General features: G+C 40.8%; 1 protein-coding gene across 3 annotated transcripts; it reads right to left on the minus strand.

Moving 5' to 3' along the window:
- Positions 1-1,019: 1,019 nt before the first annotated feature.
- Positions 1,020-22,980, minus strand: mbd1a (methyl-CpG binding domain protein 1a). 3 transcript variants are annotated; one of them, XM_017468478.3, is made up of 17 exons: positions 22,823-22,980; positions 17,780-18,168; positions 17,401-17,526; positions 15,788-15,902; positions 14,544-15,031; positions 13,474-13,547; positions 13,319-13,356; positions 12,473-12,523; positions 12,137-12,178; positions 11,968-12,021; positions 11,740-11,805; positions 11,468-11,638; positions 10,938-11,246; positions 8,632-8,709; positions 7,570-7,650; positions 6,152-6,478; positions 1,020-5,577 (listed from the first exon to the last, which is right to left on the minus strand). In XM_017468478.3, exons 2-17 carry the CDS (start codon positions 18,034-18,036, stop codon positions 5,107-5,109), a joined length of 2,748 nt encoding a protein of 915 aa, XP_017323967.1. In that variant the 5' UTR covers positions 18,037-18,168; positions 22,823-22,980; the 3' UTR covers positions 1,020-5,106. The 3 variants fall into 3 exon arrangements, with proteins under 3 accessions (XP_017323967.1, XP_017323968.1, XP_017323971.1); XM_017468479.3 differs by lacking the exon at positions 22,823-22,980 and adding an exon at positions 18,788-22,759; XM_017468482.3 differs by lacking the exon at positions 8,632-8,709.
- Between the last annotated feature and the right edge of the window lie 2,116 nt (positions 22,981-25,096).

Below are 25,096 nucleotides of genomic sequence, written 5' to 3' on the forward strand. Positions count from 1 at the left end.
AAAAACTTTCCAATTAGCAAATGAGAGACTTACGATGCTGCTGAGGTGTAAATTGCAACGGTCATGCCAACATACTGTATGTGTGCTATCTGTTTCTAAACTGATTTTAAAAGCTGTTTTCATGAATGTCTATGTCTCTTAGCCAGTAAGCTAACATAACCTGACAGGATTTCTGACAGGATTTTCAAAGTCATATACACAAAACATAAAATTCACTACTTGTGCTAGCCCACAAGCTATGCTGAGCTAACCTGAGGGGATATCTAACAGGAGTTTTTAATCATATTCATAGATGTTTATAAAATTAACTATAAGTGCTAACCAGCAAGCTAACATGAGGCAATCTGACAGGATTTTTAGTCATATTCACAAATGTTTATAAAATTGAATACTAGAGCTTGCCAGTGAGGTAAAATGAGCAGCCCTGACAGGATGTCTGACAGAATTATTAGTCCTACTCATGAATCTGTATAAAGTTTAAAAAAAATATAAGACATGAGCTAAACTCAGAATTTCTGAGAACATTTGTGAAGTCATGTTTTAAAATTTGCAACTAGCGCTTGTCATCAAGATAAGTTGAGTTCACCTAACAAGACTTCTGAGAGGATTTAAAGTCCTATTCATAAATCATTACTGTTAATGCTAGCTGGCAAACATAAGTTAACCTATTCGGAGAATATGTGAGAAAACCTTGTCTCTGAGTACATATATATTTTTAAATCTATTTTTTAGGGCAGAGTGCTTACTCATAACCAACTCAAGTGTATGTTTTGCATACAATTTTGTCCTGGCCCCACCAGTGACTGTGTACATCAGCTGTCATTACTACAGTAATATCATTTCCATTTGCTATTCCATAGACGACACCAGAACCGACATTTCATTTAAACTAAGTTTTGTGTGCTTTCCTAATGGACGCCATTCGAATAGTTAAAGTAACAATCAAATCAAATGTAGTTACATGCATGAAAGCTTAAATATTAATGCACGATAATAAAGTTACAAAAGAAAACAACAGATTTAAACAAATAAGAGGATTTAATAAATCTTTTAACCACTCATAGAAATCATGTTTTAAAAACTGGCGGTAAAGCAGGACCCCAACCCAGTATTATGCTACAGCTACAGTGTGTTCATAATAAATTGTCGAGCTCTGCAGCCTTTTCAGAGTCTTTAAATATTTTAATAAAAATATTTCAGTATTACCTTCTTTTTCAACTGTCATGCCAGTGACTATACAAAAAAGGAGAAAAGGGACACACCAAATTCTGCAAAATATTTTAAGGGAATGGTGACTGCATTAACTTTTTTTAACGTTTTTGTTTACACAATAATAAAATGAAGGAAAAAGTCATGGGGATGACATAAGAAAGCAACCATTCAGTGTTTTATGAGGGGTAAAAGCTTTAAAAAATAAAATAATAATAATAATAATAATGCACATTTCTGACATGTTCTGTCATTCATAAATGCACAAGGGATAAGGGTACCAACAAACATCCAAACCATCTTAGATCAGTGTTGGCCTTTTTGGTGGATCAGGTTTGTTAGCACAGGGAAATCACCAAACTGTAACTTTGGTCCATGAGTCCGTTCATTTACATGGTATCACACTTCAGTCACATTTTCAACAGCACTGATGAGACACATCTGTAGTCCTAAAATAGCAGGGAAAACACAACAACTGCCCTGTGTGCTGCCATTCTCCAGGACTAGAATGCTTCTCCTTGGGACGCTTATTCATTTCAAAAGCCTCAGCAATGCGAATACAAGGAGACACCATGTAGCACGAGCAGCTTATTGACACAAACGTGTAATGTTTTTCATTCAGTAGTGCAAGACACCAACCTGAAGTGTTGTATTGATGCTTAAGGGCGCTTTCACACTTGGCGTTTTGTCACCAGACTGGGAGCACTTTTGTGCTGATTATCTGAATGATCATTTTCTATGTCGCAAGTGAGCACATTTGCTCACTAACCAGGCTGATTTTTTCCCCCACCAGCACGTTGTTCTTCACGCTTGTTTGTCTCACATGCAAGGCGAATAACTGGGAGGCAAAAAAAAGAGAAAAAAAAACACGTTTGACATCACTCTGCACTGAGAAATTTGGAAGCTCTACTGTGACAAAAAAGTGCCTTTGGCAGTGCTTTTTTAAAAAAAATTATTATTTTTTTAAAAGTGTTCTGCTGTATGAGGGTGGGAAAAAATGGCAAGTGTGAAAGCAGCCTTAGAGAACTTTTGGGTACCTGTCAAGGAAAAGTGGCATTGGGAGAGCAAAACCAATGTTCGACATGGTGTACTCAAGTGTAAAAATAGCATCATCAGCAAACACATGTTAATCGCTAGCTAGAAAACAATCTCCTGTCCCAGCTTCAGTAGAGCTTTTGGTTAACATCGATCATCATCGTTTTGGGTTGTTTTTATTAGCACAGACAGAAAGTTTTTGGTAGACTAACATGAGAGAAGACACGGTCTGAAGAATCCGAGTGTGAAGAACTCGATGACCAAATATTTCATTTACAGACAGGAGACAAATTAAAGGAAAAAAAAAAAAGCTGTTGGGCCACCACAAGCCACCAAAGCTTTAATGTGGTTTAGCATAGATTCAACAGGAACACCGTTCTTCCAAAAAAAAAAAATCCCCTCAGTTGGTGTTTTGATTATGTTGACGGAGAGCTCGTTGCTCCAAAGTCTCAGACTTACAATCTTGTGATTGTGAAGGGCGTAGTATATGATTTACATCATTTTCAGCCTCATTAGACCATTCAGTGAGCCCTTGTGGTCAGTGTATGGGGGCGACGTTATCCTGGAAGAGAGCGCTCCCATTAAGATAGAAATGTTTCATAATAGGATAAAAGTGATCTGTAAAAAAAACAAAACTTTAAAAACTCTGTATTTGCAGTTACCATTCACGCTCAAGGGACGAGTTGAGCCAAATCCTGCCAGCAAAATAAAGAAATGCCCTCCAAAGTTTAACAGACTCACCGTCCCCCCCTCTTCGATTTGTCACCCCTTCTATTCTTTGTGTTATATTACAGTACGTTTGATTTAACATGAATCACTGAGTGGTTTGACCATAGCTGTGCCTCCGATTACATACCATGACCTAATACATAAAGGTAGAATCAGCGGTTTTAAAATCTGAACACTTTCTGTAATATTCGGTGAAGTTCTCGCCAGATTTTGGCAACTGTCAGGAAAATATTAATAAAAAAATATCTCCTACAAGGCCCTTCTGTTTCATTTCCATGGTGTATGATGGGGGAAAAGCCTCAATCGCTCCACAATTAATTTGGGAAAACGTTCCAAATTATCCAAACGTTCCAATTATCCATTTATTTGGGAAAACCAAATTATCCAGGTTTTCTTTTAACTCCAAGACATTAGTTGGTATTTTTCCTCGGTGAGCCTTCTAGACAGTTTCGATTACTCAAAGGTTGTCTAGAATAGTACACAAGTACGTGATTTGAGACACAGCTCATGTCAGATAGCAATGTGGGGACGGGGGACACTTGTTTTCTGTGCTAATACTATCATTACAGTGTTGTGATACTGAAGAATTACGCTGTAGAAAAAAAAGATGATATATACCATAAGGTTTGTACGGTTTTAAGGTTCATTCTAAATAAAAATTTGTTTAATAAAATTGTAGTAGCTTTTTTTTCTGGGATTTAACAGTAAAAAAAAAACAAAACACACAAATACACACAAAAAAAAACACAAACAGCAGCACTCCAAACATCCTAGAGTAGTTAAATCAGGTAAAAGTATATCATTACTAAACTAAAAGTCAAAGCTTGATGACCTTGCAAAGAAAAAAACGCAAAGATGAGAAAAAGCAACGCTAAACAGTTATGGATACCAGCGATGGCCCAAGGAATCACTGAGAGGTAGTTAAAGGTCAATGACTTCCCTTAGTCTCTCCACACTGCAAACCGAGAACAACGGAACAGACAGCCGCCTGGACGAAGAACGCTTGAGCGCTGCAGGGTTGGCCATGGATGAGCGTCGCAGGCTCGCTAAAGATGTTTTGCTACAGAGAGCTACTGTACGCCGACAGGGAAAAAGCACCATTAGAACAACAGGACGCGGCTCCAGAGTCATTTCTTTTTGAAGAAGACGTCAAATCAAACCAAGCCCTTAGAGCACCATTGTACAAAGTCACAGTACGAATCAATAAATAAAATAAAAAAACGTTGTTGTTGTTGTTGTTTTTAATCTCTCTAAAACATCCAGGAAGTGTCCTGGGGAACTGACTAGGAAATCTCAAATCTCACCAGGAATATTCCTTTGCTTGATCAGGCTTGCAAGCTTGACTGCGCTGAGATGAATATCATCTATCCCGCTGGAGCCGTCAGTGCCAGGAGAACTTTCAAAACGAGCACGAAACTTAAAGCACACTCCAGAATTTTCCAAGATAATCACCGGCTAGCGGATCTGTACTGCGCGTGTGTGATCACTAGGACAATACAATACAACACATCCTCGCGTACCGAAAGAAGAATTTCGGTACTTGAAATACTTGAAACTCAGTAATGATGGGAGTCTAACGAAGGGCAGTTGCTGAAGGCGTCAATAAACAATCGTGTGATTGGTCAGAAGGTGTTGATGAATTTTTTTTTTTTATAACAGCAGCTCTGACAGTAGTAAATGTGAACTTAAATATTGCCTCAGTTTCCACCTGATTATTTATAGACTTAACAATCTCTCATGTCTGTCTCATCATTTTAATGACTTATTTGTTGAGACTAAACGTAGTTGTTTTAAATTTCACATTATATAGTCATATAGTCACCAGGTTCTCTGTTCTGTTCTTTCTCTCAATACAGGGAATCGTGTCGAAAATTTGGCCTGTGGGAATCACGCATACGCTACAGATTTCTTTGTATAGAGATTAGGTTGGAAAACATCCGAGTCGTCCTTTAAAATAGGTTTACTACCCTGGAGTTTCGGCAACGTTTACACATCAACACAAACCCCCTGCATTGATAAGGTTCTAACGTAGGATGATCGTATTGACTTTACACACTTAACAATAAACCAGTGAAGTGTAACGACTTTCAGATCTCCCCTGTTTGATCACAGACTTTCACCGAGCTTTGTGCACTAGCTCGTTATGACAGGGTTGCACTCCTGGCATTTATCGCAGCAGTCCTCATCCTGCGGGACGAGCAGCTGGCACAACGCGGCACGCGCACAGAGCAGCGGCTCACGCTGCGAGTTCGCCTCAAAGCTCTGGTAGCCCTGACACACGTTCAGCTCCTCCAGGTCGAGCAGCAGGGTCACTACTTGGCTGACGGACGTAAGGCGGGCCGGATGGCGTTCGTACAAGGCGTGCGTCGGGAGCAGCGGCTGGTTCTGTACACTGATCTGGTAGAGGAAGCCCGGGTCGATCTGCAGCACCGTGTCAGCCATGGGCGAGAGCTTGGAACACTGGAAGAGCTGCAGGATCGGCCCATTAGCCATCACCCCCACCCAGTGAGCAGGGAGAATGGTGCGGCGCAGAGAAGTCAGCAGCTCCAGCAGTCCCGAGTCCCGGACCGAGGAACTCTCAGTAGAGTCCGGAAGGCTGTAGATCTGTGTGAACAAAATATTGGGCTTGAGTTAGTCATGCAGTGTATTTTTGTCGATGTGTATCCGAGGCCATGGTGCGAAAACAAAATGACAAAATAAAAATACAGGGGCTATGTGCATATGCATATAACCTGTAGAAGCTTTCAAAAGCTAGCGTTGTTTCACATCGTAGCAAATCATACTCCATGTATTTCGGTTTACTTAGCAACAATTCTTCCATTTAACGGATTGTTAAGCATATTATTCGGAAATTCAATTGGGACCTGTCTCGATCAGTTTATCTCAATTAGGTTGAATAAATACAGTTTTCTTCTGGTTAAGATAGTAGTCAGATTATTATTATTATTAATTATAAGGCTGAATGTTATCAGAGCTATTGGCTAGTCCGAGCCTGGTGTGCATACCGTAGCACCAATAGAGTTAAGAAATAACCTCAGTTTGGAAGAGAGATGGTTCGTGAAACTCCAGCTAACTTCCTATAAATTCCCATCTCTCCCTCTTGGAGGCATGTCCTTGCACGCTGCGTTTAGATACCGAGTATGGAATCCTAATGAAAGATTAGCGAGCTGTGCCTCACCTCAGGCGATGCATCCAGAATCCCCGGTTCACCCTGGCGCTCTGGTTCATGGCTGGGAAGAGCTGGAAGGATATGTGGGATGGTTGTATCCACCTCGACTAGCTCCAATCCATGATTCCTCAGAAAATCACTGAGCTGCAGGGACGTGCTGTTGTTGGTCAGGACCTCCGAGTGTTGCTGAGGGGCAGCTTTGCCTGGCACATCTTCCAGCATCAGGGGCGCGTGTGTGCCTGGCACAGCACTCAGCTGAAGTGGAACACCGTTAGGCAGGACTGAGCTCAGCAGCTGAGAGCCATCAGGAAGCCCTGGTAAGGTGTACACCAATTGCTACAGAGACACAGACAAATTTCTTGAATCTACACAAAATAACCGTAGCATTGAATTGGGAGGGAGTTCCCAAAATTATTTACAGTGAGACGTCCTTCAGGTTTCTCTATTATATCTCTATTATGCATTATGCCTATATTTGTATAAAGTATTTTCTGTAGCTGTACACTACCAGTCAAAAGATTAAACACACTCATTCTTTACTTATTTTGAATTTTTTCCCACATTTTAGAATAATAATAATAATAACAATAATAATAAAAATCATCAAAACTCTGGAGTAACACAAATGGAACAATGGGAATTATGTTGCGATAAAAAAAAATCCAAAAGAAATCAAAACAACTGAATGTTTTAAGCATCTTCAAAGTAGACGCCCCTTTTCGCCTAGAATTTCCAGAAATGTATTCTTGGCGTTTTCTCGACCGATTTGTTGAGGAATTTCCCTGCGATGCTTTTTAAACAGTATTAAAAAGAGTTCACACCGACGCCGGACTCTTATCGGCTGCTTTTCTGGAATATTTCCCTCTGAGTCGTCGGTTTAAAAAAAAAAATCGTTTTTTGGTAAATAAAATGTTCGTTTTCTAATGAAAGAAATGAATATGTTTGTACGATCATATTTTGGTCTACGACACCGATTTCAAACGTTTAATCACACTGCTTCAGATCAAAAGCTTTTTAAGATCATGAGAAACAGTTCAGTCGAGTGTCCACAAACTTTTGAACGGTAGTGTATGTAAAATAGGTGATTCCTTAACACGTAGCTGTTTGCATATTTGCATATATACATATACATACACATACATAAAACGAAGCATACGGCATACAGTTTGAAACCTTTGTTCAGCTTGCTTCAAGTGGCTTTGCGAATATCCTTGCATATAAGATGAATGTCATGGACGTTCATCTTCAAGAGCTCTTGTAGACGTCGACTGTAAAACACTTCTATTTGAATCCTTTTCAATACTTTTTTTTTGTAGGTAACACAACCGGAAACGCAGGAGCAGTTCTACGAAGAATGTGTCAGTTCTACGAAGAACATATCTTCGAGACCGCTAAGCGTCAGAGTGATCTCAAGACAGGGAACTTACTGGGCCCTGAGGAAGCTCGGGGTATTCCACCTCCACTGGCTGATGTCCACTGCTCCTGAGAACGTCAAGGTCAGCACCATTCTAAACCGGAAACACAAAGACAAAATAGTTTACGGAGACCCGTTAGGAGTTGGGATACGTCATGATGTAATACTATCGCTTAATAAAGGTCATAAGGCACTTTCCTAAGCGCATCACTGGTATCATTAAGACTTCGACAACATCAAATGAATCAGCATAGCAAACTGATTGTTACTTTTCACTTTGCTTCAATTTAAACCTTTTTTTTTTTTATTTTAAAGACAATTCTTTGTCATATTTTTTTCATTGGAAATTTTATATCGGGTGCTAATATGTTCCGCTTGTATATTGACCTCGGTAACCGCAGCCATGCTAAAATACGGCATTGTGATATTATATTTTTGCCACATCAGCCACCGTCTAACTCTAACATCCATAAAACAACATTGCTATATGATAGTATTTGCTATACATTTATTAACTGGTTCTAAAGAAGACTTCGTCCAGGAGACAGGAAGCTTTCGCTGTTACATGCAGGTCAGGTGACTCACATCCCAGGCTTCCTGTACCGATGAAATGTTGCGTGCAAAACTCATTTCAAGTTCATAGCGTAACACGACGGAGAAACAGCTTCGGATGTATTGGGGGCCATCATTCATAGAGCGGCCGATGGCATGATATGGTATGACGGCGATATATACAGAAACTTGTCAGTAGTGAGTTGGGAGTGTGGACTAGCCTAATAGTATGCTGCCATCTACTGGACATATGGTGAACTCCAAAAGTGAACAAACTGAACGTTATGGATAAATTACAAAAAAAAGATTCAAATTAAACTGGCCAGGATTATAGATTTTAATACTGTTTTTGCGAATGCGTAATATATATTCAAATATGTTCTGCATGTTCTGTGTGAAACGGCAGGCTATGTGAAGGAGGCCCGATCAACCCACGAAACCCCGTTGCGGTAAATACAAACGGCCCACTGCGAGATCTTAACTGCTGAGCCCTGCTCTAAATCGATCAGCAGGTGTGTCTAACCTGAATGTAGTTGTTTGAGAAGAGCTCTTCAGACTCGTAAAAACCACTGCTGCCATCATCACACACCACAAATGGGTCCTGTCAGAACAGGAGCAAGCGTGAGCATAAGCAGTTCACCATCTAAGCCAGTGGTTCCAAACGGGTGGAATGAACTCGTTATGTTTTTATCCGTTTGCACAACTTCTCACGGCACACTTTAATTTCGGAAGCCATCTGATATAGCTTCACCGTCGAATACCGACACACAGGTCGAACGTACAAATGACATGAGCTTGGAATCTTTTCTGACTGTGACCTTGAGACAGAAACGTTATGTGAACGAACACGTATTAAACACGTTTTCTTCTTACAGAGGGGCACGGTGTGCCGTGTTGGGCGAGTTAATAACAAACACCAACATGATGTCCGAAGGTCAGAAACAAAATGTGCCCAGCTTTCCTACTAGTTCCAAACACAACGCTGGGACTTAATAAGTAGCGATCTGTAAATGAAGCTTAACGTAAAATTACGTTGTTGTTGTTTTTTTTTTTAATATTATGTAAGGAATAAAACACAATGTTGTTATAGGAAAATAATCAAGAAGGTGGTGTGATATTTCCACGTTACCAACAAGAAGCTCGTTATTTTCCAATAACACCACGTCCTAAAGTGTCGTATTCCTCTTATACCACAGCGGCTTGGTATCACGGACAGTTTTTTATTTATTTACTTTTTATCCATTTCTAGTTACACTGAATGTTGTGGAACGTCCATGAAAAACGTTACGCACGTATTATCACGTAAGAAATAAATTATAGCAGTATTATAAACAGTCATGCCCCCCCCCCCCCTCGCTTGAAGTTAGGAAGACGGGAAAAAATCCAGCTTGTCTTATTTCCGAGAAACAAAATTGCAAAACCTCAAAGTCTTAAACGGACAAAATGACTAACACCGGAGACTGGAAATGAATGTCTCCTTACAGAAAACTTCACCACGGTTATACGCATTTTTAAATCTGTTTAAGTGGAGCGTGTAGAAATGATAACTGACCTTGTCGCTCAGAAATGATAACTGACCCCAACTTCCTAACACGCTGGCGTATGCGAAGGAAAGAATATATGCAGTATATGCTGTAACGACTAATCTCGGGCCTCCCGACCAGCTCCATCGAACCCCTTCAGATGATTCAGAATGCAGCAGCACGCCTCGTCTTCAACCAGCCCAAAAGAACCCGAGTCACACCGCTCTTCATCTCCCTCCACTGGCTTCCTGTCGCCGCCCGTATCAAATTCAAGGCCTTGATGCTCACCTACAAGACCTTGTCTGGAACAGCACCTCCTACCTCAACTCTCTCCTGAAGGCCTACGTTCCCTCACGCGATCTGCGATCGGTTAACGACCGACGCTTACTGAGTAGCGCCTACTCAGCGTGGCTCAATGTCTCTTTCCAGAACCTTCACACTAACTGTTCCTCAGTGGCGGAATGAACTTCCAACCTCAATCCGGACCGCAGACTCTCTCACCATCTTAAAAAAACAGCTAAAGACCCACCTCTTCCGTGAGCACGTAACTAACCCCTAACAAAAAAAATTATCATTTTTTTTAAAAACACCTTACTCTGGCTCTTACGCCTCGACTCTGCGCATTTTGCTTCTTCTAGAACTCAATTAAAGAGCTTGTACGGTAGCACGACTTGTATTGTTCTCCGCTTGATATATCGCTTTGCTTGTATTTCCTCATTTGTAAGTCGCTTTGGATAAAAGCGTCGGCTAAATGAATAAATGTAAATGTAAATGTAAATGTGACAGATAAAGACTCATTATCATTAAGATATTAGAACGAATGCATTAATCTAAACCTTGCAGCACTGGCAGAGCTGCTGTTATAGAAAATGAATCGACACTTTCTGATTAATCAGATTTGAGAATTGAACAGCGCTGTGGTATAATGTGATTTAAATTCTGGGCGGGCGTATTCTGATTTGGAAACATCACCGTATTATTGCTGCCTCTAGTCGATTACACGGCGTTTTGCGATGTTTTGGATTTATTCGTGTACGATTCGGTTTTAAAAACGTTTGCTTCGTAAAATTTGTGCCACGTCCCAGCGTTCTGTGATGAGTTAAAGGACAAATGTGGGTTCTGACCAGTTGAGAACCACTGATTTAAGCCTTTAGTAGCCAGTGAAAGAAAGAGAAAGTGCAACGACAATCCCATCTGTCATTTTCCCATGAGCCTTCTACAGAGTCAAATACAGAATCAAACAGAAACCTCTGTGCCACAAATTATAACTGCTCCCAGGTCAACTGGTCTCCCACGTTTTGCTCACCTGCTCCAGATCGCCTGGTCCTCCGTCCTCGATCTCCGGATCCGACACCTTATCCTCTTCCTCATCCTTCACACGTTTAAGACGCCGCACATATTTCCTCGGCCTGCCCTTTCGTCCTTTCCTGACCGAACGCCTGCCTCCTCCGTGTTTGCCCTCGTCATCGTTTTCATCGTCCGTACAGTACGTGTTGCTTCTTGAGCGACGCTTCATTTTACGCCTCCCCCAGCGTCTGCCGTGCTTCCGGGGGCTCGGCTCACCTTGTCCCGAGTCCGCCAAGCCGACAGATCTGGCGTATTTAAGTGACCCTGTCTGAGAATGAAAAACAGATATGCCCTCGAGATAGAGATCAGACGTTCGAGAGCTAAACAGTTCGGCCTTGTAATTAAGGAATCAACAGAAACGGACTCAGGAACACGCTAGCGTCTTACTCAGCGTGACTAAATTCATGACTATATAAATCTCCATTCAATAAATGCTACACGTAGGTCCTGAACGGACGCAGCCGGTTAGAATTATAAAGCAGCGTTTACCTGAAGGCGGGACCGAACCTGACACTGACGAAACCGACATTTCTGCCTCAGCTTGTTCGGGCCACCGTATCTGGTCTTGTCCAGGCAAAAATCGCATTTTCCGCAGTTCTCGTTACGAAGGCAAGCTTTACACTGACCGCACATTCGCCGTTTGCGTTTCCTTGGACCGTACTAACCGGAAAGAAGAATGGAGAGAGAGGAAGGGGACAACATAATAGACTGTGGAAAAAAAAATACTACGACAGGTGGCGGTAGTGTAACAAAAGACTCACATCATCATCATCATCGGGTCCAGCATCGGGCCCGTCGTCGTCGTCGTCACTGTCCTGCTGCACTTCCTGAATGAACATATTGCCTTTTATCATGCATTTTCCTGTAGTATGATGCAACAACTACAGTACCACAGTCTATTGTTATCCTATCAGAGCAAGCTTTATATTCAGTACTTAATATCAGCTTTGTCTGTTTAACTGCGTCTAAAGCAACAAAAAAAATCTCACCTTCTTAATCACTTCCTTTTCTTTTTCCTGTTGAGCCATCAATCTGAGAGACCGCTGCAAGTCAGACAAAACATTCATAACCCACCAGCAAAAGTGAACCTTCGTCTTCTGCCACAATAAGACTTAACGCGGTGTGAAACTGGACCTGATGCGTTGCTTTTGTACTCACAGAAGGATGGCGTCTCTTCCCTAACTGAGGTATCTTCTTTTTCTGGAAAAGAAAACAAACAAACAAACAATCAATCTCGTTTCTCAGATTCCCATGACAACAACCAGATCTTTGTATTTCTTTATTTTTAAAACACTAGAAACAACAAGAGGCCCTTCCAACACTGTAAAACCGGATCTATACCAAAAAAAACAAAAATTTAACTCAAACTTGTTGCATTTAAGTGCGTTTGGTTTAAAGAAATTGATTCATCAACTTCAAAGTTTTGAGGTGATTAGTTTGCGCAAATCTTTTGAGTTGAATGAACTATCCGTTTTTACAGTGAAGTATACTTACAAGGGAATTGTCGTTTTTGGTGTTTCCCAGAATCCACCTATCTTGTCCCACCTTGAGAAAAAACACATCATATTTAACAAAAAACAAAACATTAAAACATCATAGCAAGGACAGACAGACTCATCGACACAAAGCACTTTTTTTGGGAAGTCCAAAATTCCACATCATTGCTCCCCAAGACATACGAGAGGATACGTGATACGAGCACGTGCTGCGACACCCGGGTTTTATTTCCCCCATTCATTCTCCGTGTCGAAAACGCGCGTTAGTAACAGCACACCTGTCCCCATGCGGCCGCACGGTTCGAATGGCGCACGGCGGAGGGAACTAACCACGCAGAGCTTAATTTTCAGTCGGACAACAGCATCTTGGATTACGACTGCTCGGCTCCGGGGACGCCGTGCATATTTTCCCGGGCCGGGAATAAACCATTGAAGAAAAAGCTTGAAACTTTCAATAGGTGTAGAAGCTCGGCGAAAATGCACGAGACCGAAGAATTTTACAAAACAGTGGAATAAAAATAACTTCTCTGATGAGTTCCAAACAATGCACAGGTCTACATTATTAATCATCATAGTTTTATCAAACAGACATTTCGGACAGTCCTATTCTGCATGTCTATGGACTACTAAACCGTGCCAGGCCCCTCACTTGACCCGAGGGACAAAGGACATCTTCCCATGAGGCTGTTGCTTCTAATTTGCATACATTTGAATCCAGTTCATCTTTCTTCACCACAACACGAGTCAAGTTCTCCCCCGCTCTCAACAGAACAATCCCACAACAAGACCAGAAAATCCACAGAGACAGAAAGGGAAGGTTCGAGTAAACGTATAAAACATTTACCTTCCTGAAGACAATATGAGGATGTTGATTTCTCCTTGCTGGAAAAAAAACAAACAAACAAAATAAAATGGGTTTATTCACTCTTATGTATTGAAATCATGAAAAGTAAAAAAAATAAAAATAATTTTAAAAAACGCCAGAAAATATTCACACACGTCTGCATTTGGGACACAGCAGATGCTTCCCACTACCCATCCCAGTGTATTTACAGCCACAGTTTGCACAGCCTCTGTAATAAATTTTTAAAAAAAGGGAAAAAAAAGAAGATATAGTCAAGTTTCACGCAAAGAAAAACAAACAATAAATTTACTACAACACTTTGCTAAAACAAACTGGTTTGCTGATCATATGGAAAGGGTTTCCAAAGATAAACCTGCATCCTACTGACCCCTTATCCTCTACTGAACTGTTCACCATCCCTTCCTTCTTCCCCCTCAAAAAGCCTGCTCTACATCCATCCATTCACCACTTCCTGCCTACTTCTCTTGCTTCCCTCCATCCATCCATCCATGTCTATTGCCCTGCTCACTATCCGTCCATTTTTCTGTCCTCCTCCTTTGGAGCCCGGTTCACCTTCCCTCCCTCCCTCCCTGCCACTTCCCGACTCGATCAGTCTGCTCAGCGTCCTTCCTTTCACCCATTTTTCCCCTCATCAGCCGACTCACCATCCCTCCATCTATCCTCCTCTTTAGCGTGCTTACTATCCTTTCATCTTTCCTCCTGTATTGCCTCGATCGGCATCCGCCGATCCCTCCCTCCATCCTCGTCTACCCTACTCCTTATTATCATAGTTCTGAATCGGAATATTCCCGATACTCAAGTACGTAGCCACGTTAGCATGTAGCCCTGAGCAATGAATAACAGTTTATTAATAATTATAATAATAAATAATAATTGACAAACGACACTTAAACGTTTGAAAATGTTGTAACATTCTGCACGGTTTAGCTTCGGCACCGCTTACTGAGCTCCTGAGTTGTTATTATTATTAGTAGTAGTAACAGTAGGAGTATATCATTAAATAATCGTGACATAAAGGCAAATTCTTGAATTTTCCTTCAATCTCTTACAGCATTAATCCCTTGCAAATGCTACGAGTCAACAAATAGCAGCAAACCTAAAGTCTTGAGAAGGTACACACTAGCTCTTTGGGAATTTCTACCAAACATCGGCATCATGTTGGCATTTGTCATGGCGAGCAAAGCGTGCTGCAGTTCATACTCACTCGAGAGGAGGGAGGCCATGATCCTGCATTCCTCCTTCAGGGTCCAGAGCCAGCTGTGTCTGAGGGTGTGGATGGAGGTACGGGGAGTCTTTCGCGGCACTCTGGCCATTTGGATAAGTGGGGAAGTCACTCTCAGGGGTTTTGGTGGGGCTGACAGGGGCCAGAGAGGACTGGAGCCAGGACTGAGATACCGAGTTGTTTTGAACTGAAAGATCGTCCAGTTTGAGCGAGGGCGAAGGGCTGGGCTGCTGGAGAATGGTGGGGGAGACGCGAGTAAGCTCTGGAGGGCTTCTGTAGGAGGTCTTTAGAGTTGGAGAGGTGGACGGAGTTATAGGGATGAGTTGGGGTCTCTGAGGACTGAGAGGCCCGTTCTGAGGAGGCGTGGTTAGGTTTTCCAAGGCGCGAGCTTTGTCCAGGTCTGGAGTAGTGGCTCTGGAGGGAGAAAGACTGGAGCGTCTGGTTTCTTCTTTCACACGGACTTTTCGGCGCTGGAGAAACCACAGACAGTAAAAAGCTGAGAATGGCACAGGGTCTAGACTGGGCCCAAACCAGGACCAAATAAATATACATATACACAAAGACGCATTCAGTACATTCTCTTTGTCTTATCTTAAATCTCTCTACAGAATCCTCTTTAAGTCGTGGAAATATCTTCAAACAAGAACTAGAAAAGTTCCTGGATGAGTTCCTGTTTTCCTTTCTGCCGTAACGCAGGGGCCGCGGCTATTACGTGGAATAACGCAGTGACTCAAACTGCATGATTAAAAAAAAAAAAAAAAGCGCAGCTAAGTTTATAACTTACCGCTCCTGTGAACGTAGGAACTGGAACACACATTTAGGGGAGAAAAAGGGTTCTTTGAAGAGTCCTACACACCCTCTCTGACAGGGAAGCACTCTGCTATAGCGTTCTACACAAATCCCTACTATGAAGAAACAAAAGGAAAAATCCTTACGAGTTCTATATTTAGGATTTCGTTGGAAAAGCTAAACATCAACCCTGAGCTTCTGAAAAGGTTCCTGCGGTGGAAATGCACCTTCAGTAATAACTTCATAAAAGTACCGACTATCGGGGAGGAACAAAAACGTTCCGGTAAATGAATAAGCTGGAAATGTATTCATAGACACTTCAGAAACTAATGCTGATTTTACAGATGCACCTTGGGTGACATAAAAATAAATAAATAAATAATAATAATAATTTTAAATATATGGGATATTTCTTTTTGAAAATGTATACTGTTTACCTTTCTTGGGATAACAGCATCCACAAACTTTCCTTCTTTATAGTCAAAGAGAGCCAGGTCAGCTTTGAGATGTTTGGCAAGTTGGACTTTACTCCTAAAGCGGATACCTTTGGGACTGCAAAGGAACGAGAGACAAGAGGTTTTCTTGAAGAAGTCACTCGAAAACGTAAGACGCATCATCTAAGTCCTATCTGTTTGGAGGAGAATAACCACATGTCACTTTGCTGGTATTTCTATTTTACTTAATGTTTAGACTGATTCTAAAATAGTGTTGTTGTTTTATACACAGTATTTCCGTAGTACTTTTCCCCCCCCCCCTTAGCTGAAGTCCTGATCCTAATCATGTCCCCTTATTTACAAAAAAAAATTCTGTCTGTAAGTACGTAATCTCAAATGACAAAACACTGGATGCTGAAATCTTAAATCGTAATTCACTTTCTAAGTTACAATGTTTAGTTATTAAGCAATGACACATCATAGTTTAACGCTTAATGTCTGAGAAATAGGTTCGTTCCTGTTATCACTCACGTTATGGCAGCTATAAACAGTCGTTCCCTCACCAGTCTCTCCTTTTGTTCTCCCTCTTAAAGGTAATAAGACAAAAAAAAAAATGCAGCTTGTTGGGCCACAAAGCGTAAACTCCGCCGTCCTGAAGACGCTTTGTCTCTGACTGTTACAAAACATCGACACTGGCGACTCCTTCCACGTTAAATAAAAGATTACATGAGTTTTTGGTTCGATAACAAGCCAGGTTTTTTAACGTTTGCGTCAAGCTTAGCTTATATGGAGCGTCCACCGTACAAGTCCCTGTGAATGAGCTGTTACTGTAGAAAAGACTAGGACGGCTCGACGTCTGATTCGCCTGCCGGCCGCACTAGTTCCAGAGCTGCCGTTTTAAGGACATTAATGAACACCTACTGACCAAAGAGATTTGGGAATTCAACAGTGCTGTGGTAGGAGTGCCTGTATCTTAGAGAATGTATGCTAACTACTAGTTAATAACAATAGGTGTGTTCTAATTAGGCTTAATGTATCATTTAAAACTGGCACCCTGTCCAGGGTGTACCCCGACTTGTGCCCGATGCTCCCTGGGATAGGCTCCGGGTTCCCCCGTGACCCTGAAAAGGATTAAGCGGTATAGAAGATGGATGGATGGATATCATCATCATAATATTAGAAGTGGCGGCAGGGGCTAATAGGAGGAAAAGGTATGTATATGATGCGCATACTGTCTTCAGTCCGTACAGGATTCCGCGGAGTTTTTCGTGATTGTCGCAGCCGAAAATACTTGATTTTGCTGTGGGGTTTTTTATCTCAAAATTTGTGATCCAAATTGAGGAGTTTTTTTTTTTGCTTTTTTTTTTTTTTGCGGAAAACACTGGATTGCCGAAATCACAACTGCACGAAATTGTTAGTTGGTAAATGAGACCTTTTAGCTGGACATCAAAGAGGGCTTTAATGGAATGCGCGTGGTGACGACTTCACATGACGTGTCTCGGCTCCGAATGTCGCGGAGTTTGCTCGGATTTCGCGCTCATTTCTGCAATTGGAAACATCGCTCCATCCTGGAGGGACTGTGTCGTTAGCCCAACAGGCCAATATGAGCACTCTACCTCATGTAGTACGTAGCACTTTTTCCCGCACGCCAGAAGATTACTTTTCGTTTCCAGCCACTTCCCAGGTCAGGACAATCCACCCAGACGCTGTTCGAAGACACCGACGGCCTCCCTCGTCTCCTCCTGTCACGAGTAAACGGTGGGAGCTGACATTATGCTTTGCATGACCTTTAGTGTGTACTCAGCTTGCAGATCTGCACTTCAGTACAATGATTTGAACGTTTTTTTTGTTTTTTTTTAGAGATTTAAAAAAAAAAAAAAAAGCTATTTATGATATCGATAACATATTTAAGATATGTAATACACCATATTTAAAAACAAAACAAAAACACACACAAAGAACATGTAAAAGAATGAATTAAAAAAAAGCACGTACGAGGTATTATTGCCCCTTCTGCTTCTTCGCTTGCTGCTCCTGTCAATCTCCACACCTTCATCACCCTCGTCGTCACAGTCCTCCAACGGCTCCAGCCAATCGGGAGGCGGCTCCGTCTCGTCCTCGCCCGGATCCATGACCGTAGGGACGGACGGATCGTCCTTCCCGACCGGGAGCGTATCGTTTACTAAAGTGGGTCCTATCTCATCCTGCCCTTTCTCCGACTGTTCCCTCAACTCTTCCGTCACACCTTCCATTAATCTCACGCTCTCACGCCGACGGATCTCGGCTCATAGCAGGAAGACTGAATGCCAGACGGAGTCACATCGTTTTACCGTGTGACGGCTTCAGACCGCAAGATACGTAGATGCAGGCTGCATTTTGAGTTGCTGCACGGGGGGAAAAAATGAAGCAGTTTAAGTACATCAATAATCTATTTTTATATCAATGTGCACTCTATTCCTTCACTACATTCAAACCATAATATTATGCTAGTTGACTTGGCAGACCCTGAGATGATAAATTAATGCACTTATATGGAATGATGCTTAATTATTAACTAAATTGCCCAGTTCAGAGGATTTCTGCTAGGGTTTTAAGGCCTCTTTTCCTTCCTCTGTATTGGTGTAGTAGAAACGCCAGAACCTACTGAAGCTGCCACATTTTCTTCTAGCACGGATTTTATTTTGTTGTTGACAAAATGAATCAGATGTGAGGAAATGTGTCTAAAAACCCTTCAACCTATTAAAAAAAAAAACACTATGTTACCAATAGCTGTTCACTGGCATTCTTAATCACCTGCAAAGCAAGCCTAATTAATAGCTAGGCCTAACATTCACATCTAGGCTACAAAGGCAGCAGCAATAAAAAGAAAGCCCTCATTCTAAAGAGGTCCCTTTGCACGGCCTGAGGCTAGCACAACACGCTCGACTGCAATGTGACGGAGAATATTTAGAGAAGAGAGGGGGAGGAGGGGAAAATAAAAAAAAAAAAAAAAAAAAAACACACCAAAAAAAAAACGAGCGGTTGCCACGGCGACGGTATCCCAGTGAGCCGAGCAGAGACGTGCAGAGAGGCCAATAAAAGCGGCCAACATCTCGATATCTGCAACGCAGCCGCAGCGCCATTACTATGGCAAATGTAAAAAGCCAGCCATGACAAACACAAACCACATGCCCAGGGTTTATTAAAGCAATCTGTTAAATATAGATTAAAGATTATACAAATCTATTCCTCTTGTTATGAGAAAACAATTAGCCTTGTTCATATAAAACCCTAGCCTAATCAGTAGATGATTAAGGACACAGCCAGATTTCAGAATCACCCAATGAGGAGTAACGTACAAAATTAGCATCATGACATCGACTGTATCTGAGACCGTACTGCCCCAAATACGTGCATTAAGCCCATACAGCCACAAAAAAAAAAAAAAGGCCAAATTTGAAAAATATTACAGCAGACACTATTTAAGAATCCACTTGTACAGGTTAACAGCAGATTATCCAACGTATAATACTTACATGCTACAAGCTATTTACTCTTTATACATGCAACCCAATTTACATTTACAACAGCAATCATAACAACCGCCTGTCTTTTCATTAATACAACTTTTATCTGCGTTAACAGCATGATTACAATTCGATTCATAACGGGACCTGCTGGAGGTTTAATCGAACGACTGACACATAACACAGGACCTGAACGGCAGGTATCGACGTATTTCATTCTGCAGACGAGGGTCTTCAGCGACTTTGCACCGTTATATCTTCTGCACGGCTTAAATAATAGCAACATTTATACATATGGATCAAATAATAATAATAATACTACAGATTATAGACCAGATCTGCACAGCATATATTATTCTTATTATTCTGGTCTAGTTTTTAGGAATAAATATAGCTACCACATATATTATCACGAAACCTACGTGTGCAGTACGTACCTCAGGAAGTATTATTATTATTATTATTATTATTATTAAACAAACATCAACAGTGGATCGCCTTATTGTATTTATTTTGTTCTATTTTGAATCATATGCTCTGGTGTTGTTTGCGTTTTGTATATTCTGCACATTACGTGCTTAGCAATTTACCCAAATTTCGCCACGAGCAATTCAACGTACATATGGTCTATATGATCTCAATCACAAGGCCGTGCCATATGCCATATCCTTGCTTTATGAAAATAAGGACTGCGCGATATATTGTTTGGAAACCTTTGATGTTATAGTATTACTGATCAGTACGGTAGTGAGAACACAGCACAGGCTACAATACGCAAAGCCATGTGTAAACTGCGCTGACCAATCGCAGAGCTCCTGGTGAGATTCTGTCGAGGTTTTCACACATTTAACAAGCACAAAACGATAATTAACGGCGTAACGAGCCGACGATTTGGATCGACGGACCGATTTAAAAGGCAACGAGTGAAATTAATCGATGCAACATTCGTGAAACGATTCTTATCCGGGGAAAAAAACAAGCGATGGTGTAAAAAAAATTTTTTTTTAATAATAATAATTCAGATTTTTTTTAAATGATGTATAAATAGGCTAGCAGGCTGATTTGCCCATTACTCTGAAACATTTAAAAATAGTCTTCTCTACGTCGTCATCATTCACGAATTAGCCGTAGGTCTGCTCCAGATCCTGAATAAAAGTTGGTCATATCGTTCAGAGGCTACTGAATCGAATCGTACTATCACATCATAACAGATTCAACGGTACTGTCAAATATCTAAATGTTTCCTTATAAATCAAAATCGTTTCATAATAATAATCAGAATATTTATCTTTAACAAAATGGGTTTCAACTATTCAATGTTGCTATCACAATATATATATATGGCACTGCAATATGGACTGTAATGTGATAGGTGATATAAAATTATTCCATATTTGGTGTATATTTTGCAGCTGTAGAATGCTGCAAAATGCCTCATTTATGTAATAGACAGAACAACAACAACGGCAGTAAGTTTTGTACCACGCAATGCACTTTCCCCATGTGACTGCTACAAAGTCCAAATATCAAACTAGACGACCCCTGAACTGAATAGCAAACAGAAGCAATACACGTCATCACTGCAGGCATATCAAAACATAAACTCTTTGACAAGCCAATGAAATTGGTCTTCGTTTTGGTTTACTTTCTCGGCACATAAACACAAAGCAGATTCTGTTTACATACGACGTTAGTCCGTGTCCAAAGTCATTTTGCGGACGATTTGTAACCGGAGAAGCCACACGCGGATGTAAACCAATAACCTCGTAAAGAACCAATCCAATCCAATCCAATCCCGATGGTTAAACCTAGCGTCAGTTTATTTCATATTAGAAACTTTATTTGGAAATATATGACGTGACGGAATCAAAATGCGTTCGATTCGTGTTTTTCTTTTACGTCACAAAAAATGTCATGCTCTCGTCGCTACGTTTCTATAGTAACATCTCGTTCAAGCGACTTGGACGACGGACTCTTCGCATAATCGATGACTAATAAGATATGGATTTTTTTTTTGTTTGTTTGGGGTTTTTTTAAATGGCACATCGATTTTCACCATCGAATCAAATCCAAACGGCTAAACCACGGTCTAGCGTCACGTTATTTCATACAAAACAATTCACTCGGAAATACAGACATCGTTGCAGAAACAAAAACGCGTTCGATTTCTGTTTCCTTTTTTAAGTCAGGAAAATTACATTACAGTATGTCAGCGTTTCTATAGTAACAGCCCGTGTGACAAATCCAAACAGTTGAAGTCTAGCGTCACGTTATTTCGGACTAGGAGTGTGACGTCGCGTTTGCGTTAGTAAAACGTTTGACGACACAGTTCAGAAATATTACGTTTTATCCATGTTTTATCATCTATTACAGCTGCAAAAACTAGATTCATTTTTACTACAACTGTAAATTATTTTACAAAGCATACACAGAAGTCACTCAAATACACAAGTGCGTGCACATTCGATAAATCGGTTCATTTTCCATTCTTGGCATATCAAATGAATTTTAAATATCGTGTGTTGTTTTAGATCATGGCACTATTATAATGCCATGACAGATATCCTCTTCACTAAAAAAAAATTTTCTGCCCCCCTCACATTTGCTGTAAGGAAATGCACAAAATACAAACATGTACACAGTGTAAATGGCTTGATGATGCCATGACAATAAACTTCATCTTTTTCTCTTTTTTTTTTTTTTTTTTGTTGGGGGGGGGGGGGGTTCTGGTGATGAAAACTGCTGTAGGGAAGTGTAAATAATACCTACTTGTGTGGAATGTAAACAGCTAGATTTAGCTAGGCGATTTGCTAACTCAAAGTGGGTCAACAACACAGGCGTTGTGAAGTTTCAGATTTCAGATTTGTGCACTGAAATACTCTTTGGTTCATTGGAAGCAACACTGGAATAAAAGAGTCAAAACAAAACAAAGCAAAGCAAAAGCAAAATGCATTAGAGGTTAATTATAAAGATTGTATGAAATAGCTTGTGCACTTTCTAGACAGCTAGCTAGGGCGACCCTCGGGACTTGTTTTTTAAAAAAAGAAAAAAAAAGCGTTCAGTGCAAACATTTCTGAAGCAAATGCAATGAATCCGAGTCACGCGCTATGCATTTGTTGTTGTTTTGATATTAAAAATCTAAACATGAGTGACAAAGTGACAACAAAACTCGCTGTTTTGTTCCACGCATCAGCACCAAAGTTGAACAGGAAATCGCTGTTGTGCATTGGGAGTGAAGCCCCCCCCCACCCCGGTTTTGCAATCCCAACTCTCCCTGCTCTTTTCTCAAGCCCGCGTGCACGAAAAAAAAAAAGCAAGCATCGCTCTCCGATATCGACGTCTCGCGCTCGTTAAAGCTGTATCCGTCTCGAGCTCGCGTGCGTTCTTTTTCTTATTTTTATTTGCTGCGCGTTTAAAAACACACGCACGCGAAACAAAAGCCATGCAAACACAATCACTCGGTGTCGCGAAACGATGGAAAAAAAAAATACATAGCGCGAGGGGGAGGAGGAAGGAGGACATGGACTCTTACCAAACAACACGTAGAGCTCGCGCCGTCGTTGCCGACCGTTCAGAGTCTCTCCTTCGATTAGCGATACTTTGCGCACGCTACTGAGCATGTGCGAGCTACCGGGGGAAGTCCGACGACTACTTTCATGCAACACAACGTTGAACAGAAAAAAAAAAACCCACACCAAAACATCGATCGATCGATTGTTGATGACGTTAACGTTGATCTTTGGTTCTTAACGCTTCATGCATGATTGCACCGCTTAACTGCTGGCTTAGTTTGCAACTAGAAACATTATATACACGTAATATGCAATCGTATAACAATGTAGCAGACATCTAATAACTTACAAACAAAAAATAGGAGGCTGTTGAATTGTTCATTCTGATTGGTCAGAAGGTGTTGGTTTAATTTTCTACAACAGCAATTCTGACTAGTTGATTCAAACGATAGGTTTATCGTATATTTTATCGTTTCGATAGTAACACCTGAGGACTTGCAAGATGTAATCTAATAATAAACGGATCGGGGGAAAAAAACAAAAAAAAAACGTGCTGTTATTTAACAAAGAAAAATAATCGTTGATATGGCATTTAAAGACGTTTATTTATTACGCGCGGCGTATTTGGAAGGAGTCTCCGTTGTCAGCGATTCGTAACGATCGCTTTGTAACCGACTCAATTGGAACTTCATTCCCAACCTCCAGCCTGTAAAAGCCAAAGAAAACACCCCCCTAGATCGGTTAGATCAGTACAGCATACAACATAGACATGCGCTCGTTAAATTCATAACAATGACTACGTTTACATGGAGAGCCGTGATGTAATTATTGACCTTATTCTGAATAAGACGATATTCTGATTAAGGTGTTTACATGAGTCACTTTTAGAATACTCCTTTCATGTTCAGGTTTTACATGTTATAGAACATAGATGGATTAACGGCACACCGTCCGACGTTCCCTCCAGAATTTCATGTTTCGACGTACAGTTGGTCTTCATTATGGGACCGTATACAGTTTTGGGTGTTTTTATTTTTAATTTTACGAACGCTTCAAGTGCAGTTAATTATTTGTCGTGCTGTACGTGCAAATAGACGACTGCTTGAAGCCGTGGGATGCGTCCCAAACCGCATACTTACCTACTATATAGTAGCTCAGATACATGTATTTCTCCTACTATATAGCAGGTAAGTACGCGGTTTGGGACGCAGCCGTGCTCTCTTGTTTGCCGTCAAACGGTTGAGCGCTGCCGTGTGTGTACGTGTTCTGTCGCAAAATGCGGTGAAAACTCCCACACGACGTTAATAGTGTGATTAAGGTGTGTACATGTCTGTAACGCACATCGATAACATGACTAAAATAGAAACGTCTCCACACGTCTTAATTCGATTTGTGTTTACTTCGAGTATGACTTTAATCGGATTAAGGTCATAAAAAAATCCCTGTTTACATGCTAGTTTAATGGTAGTTTAATCAGAGTATCGTCTTAATTGGGTTAATGTCGGAATATTGTTGTCCATGTAAACATACTGACTGATTATACAGTGCGCTGATTGAGGGGGTAACAGTTAGCTGGCTAGGCTGTCCATGTTTTTTTTTTTTTTTTGCAAGTTGAACAGGCCCCGGGGTGGAAAATGGCGTCATTCCAACCCGTAAATGATCACTTACAAGGCAAGTCAAACACAGCATAGGGTTTTCCCACATAGGAAAGTCTTCAGGACCGAAGAGTTTACGCATTTGATGTGAAGTCAGTGAAGGAATGAGAGTTTATAGCTGCTAAAACGTAAGAGATTACAGAGATAAAGACATAACTTGATTCACGGATGTTCCACAACATTAAATGTAACTATAAATGTATAAAAAGTACAACCTGTCATTCATTAATAAAAAAAATAAATAAAAATTGTTAGCATGGTATAAGAGAAATCAAATTTGTGACATACTGTTACTGAGAAAAAATCAACTTCAAGCTGAACTATATCACACCACCCTGTAGTGGATTATTATCCAGGTCAACCTTGGTCATTATCTTTTGACCAATCAGATTTGAGAATTCAGCAGCAATGCGAAATAAGTCATTGTAACACTTGCATATCAATGATAGACTAGGCTAAACATTTTAAATTAGTTTCCATAAACCATACCAACCACTCATTTTCTAGACATTAAAGTTCGACTCTAAACGACCAGGTCATACATAATTTGATGTTAGATACACAGTTTAGCCTAAACATGACATTAAATTGTACAAGTACAGTTGTGTGGTTAACAGTGGATACTAAAAAAACTTAACA

Source organism: Ictalurus punctatus, chromosome 5, assembly GCF_001660625.3.
Source record: "Ictalurus punctatus breed USDA103 chromosome 5, Coco_2.0, whole genome shotgun sequence".
In the NCBI taxonomy this organism is placed as follows: Eukaryota; Metazoa; Chordata; class Actinopteri; order Siluriformes; family Ictaluridae; genus Ictalurus; species Ictalurus punctatus.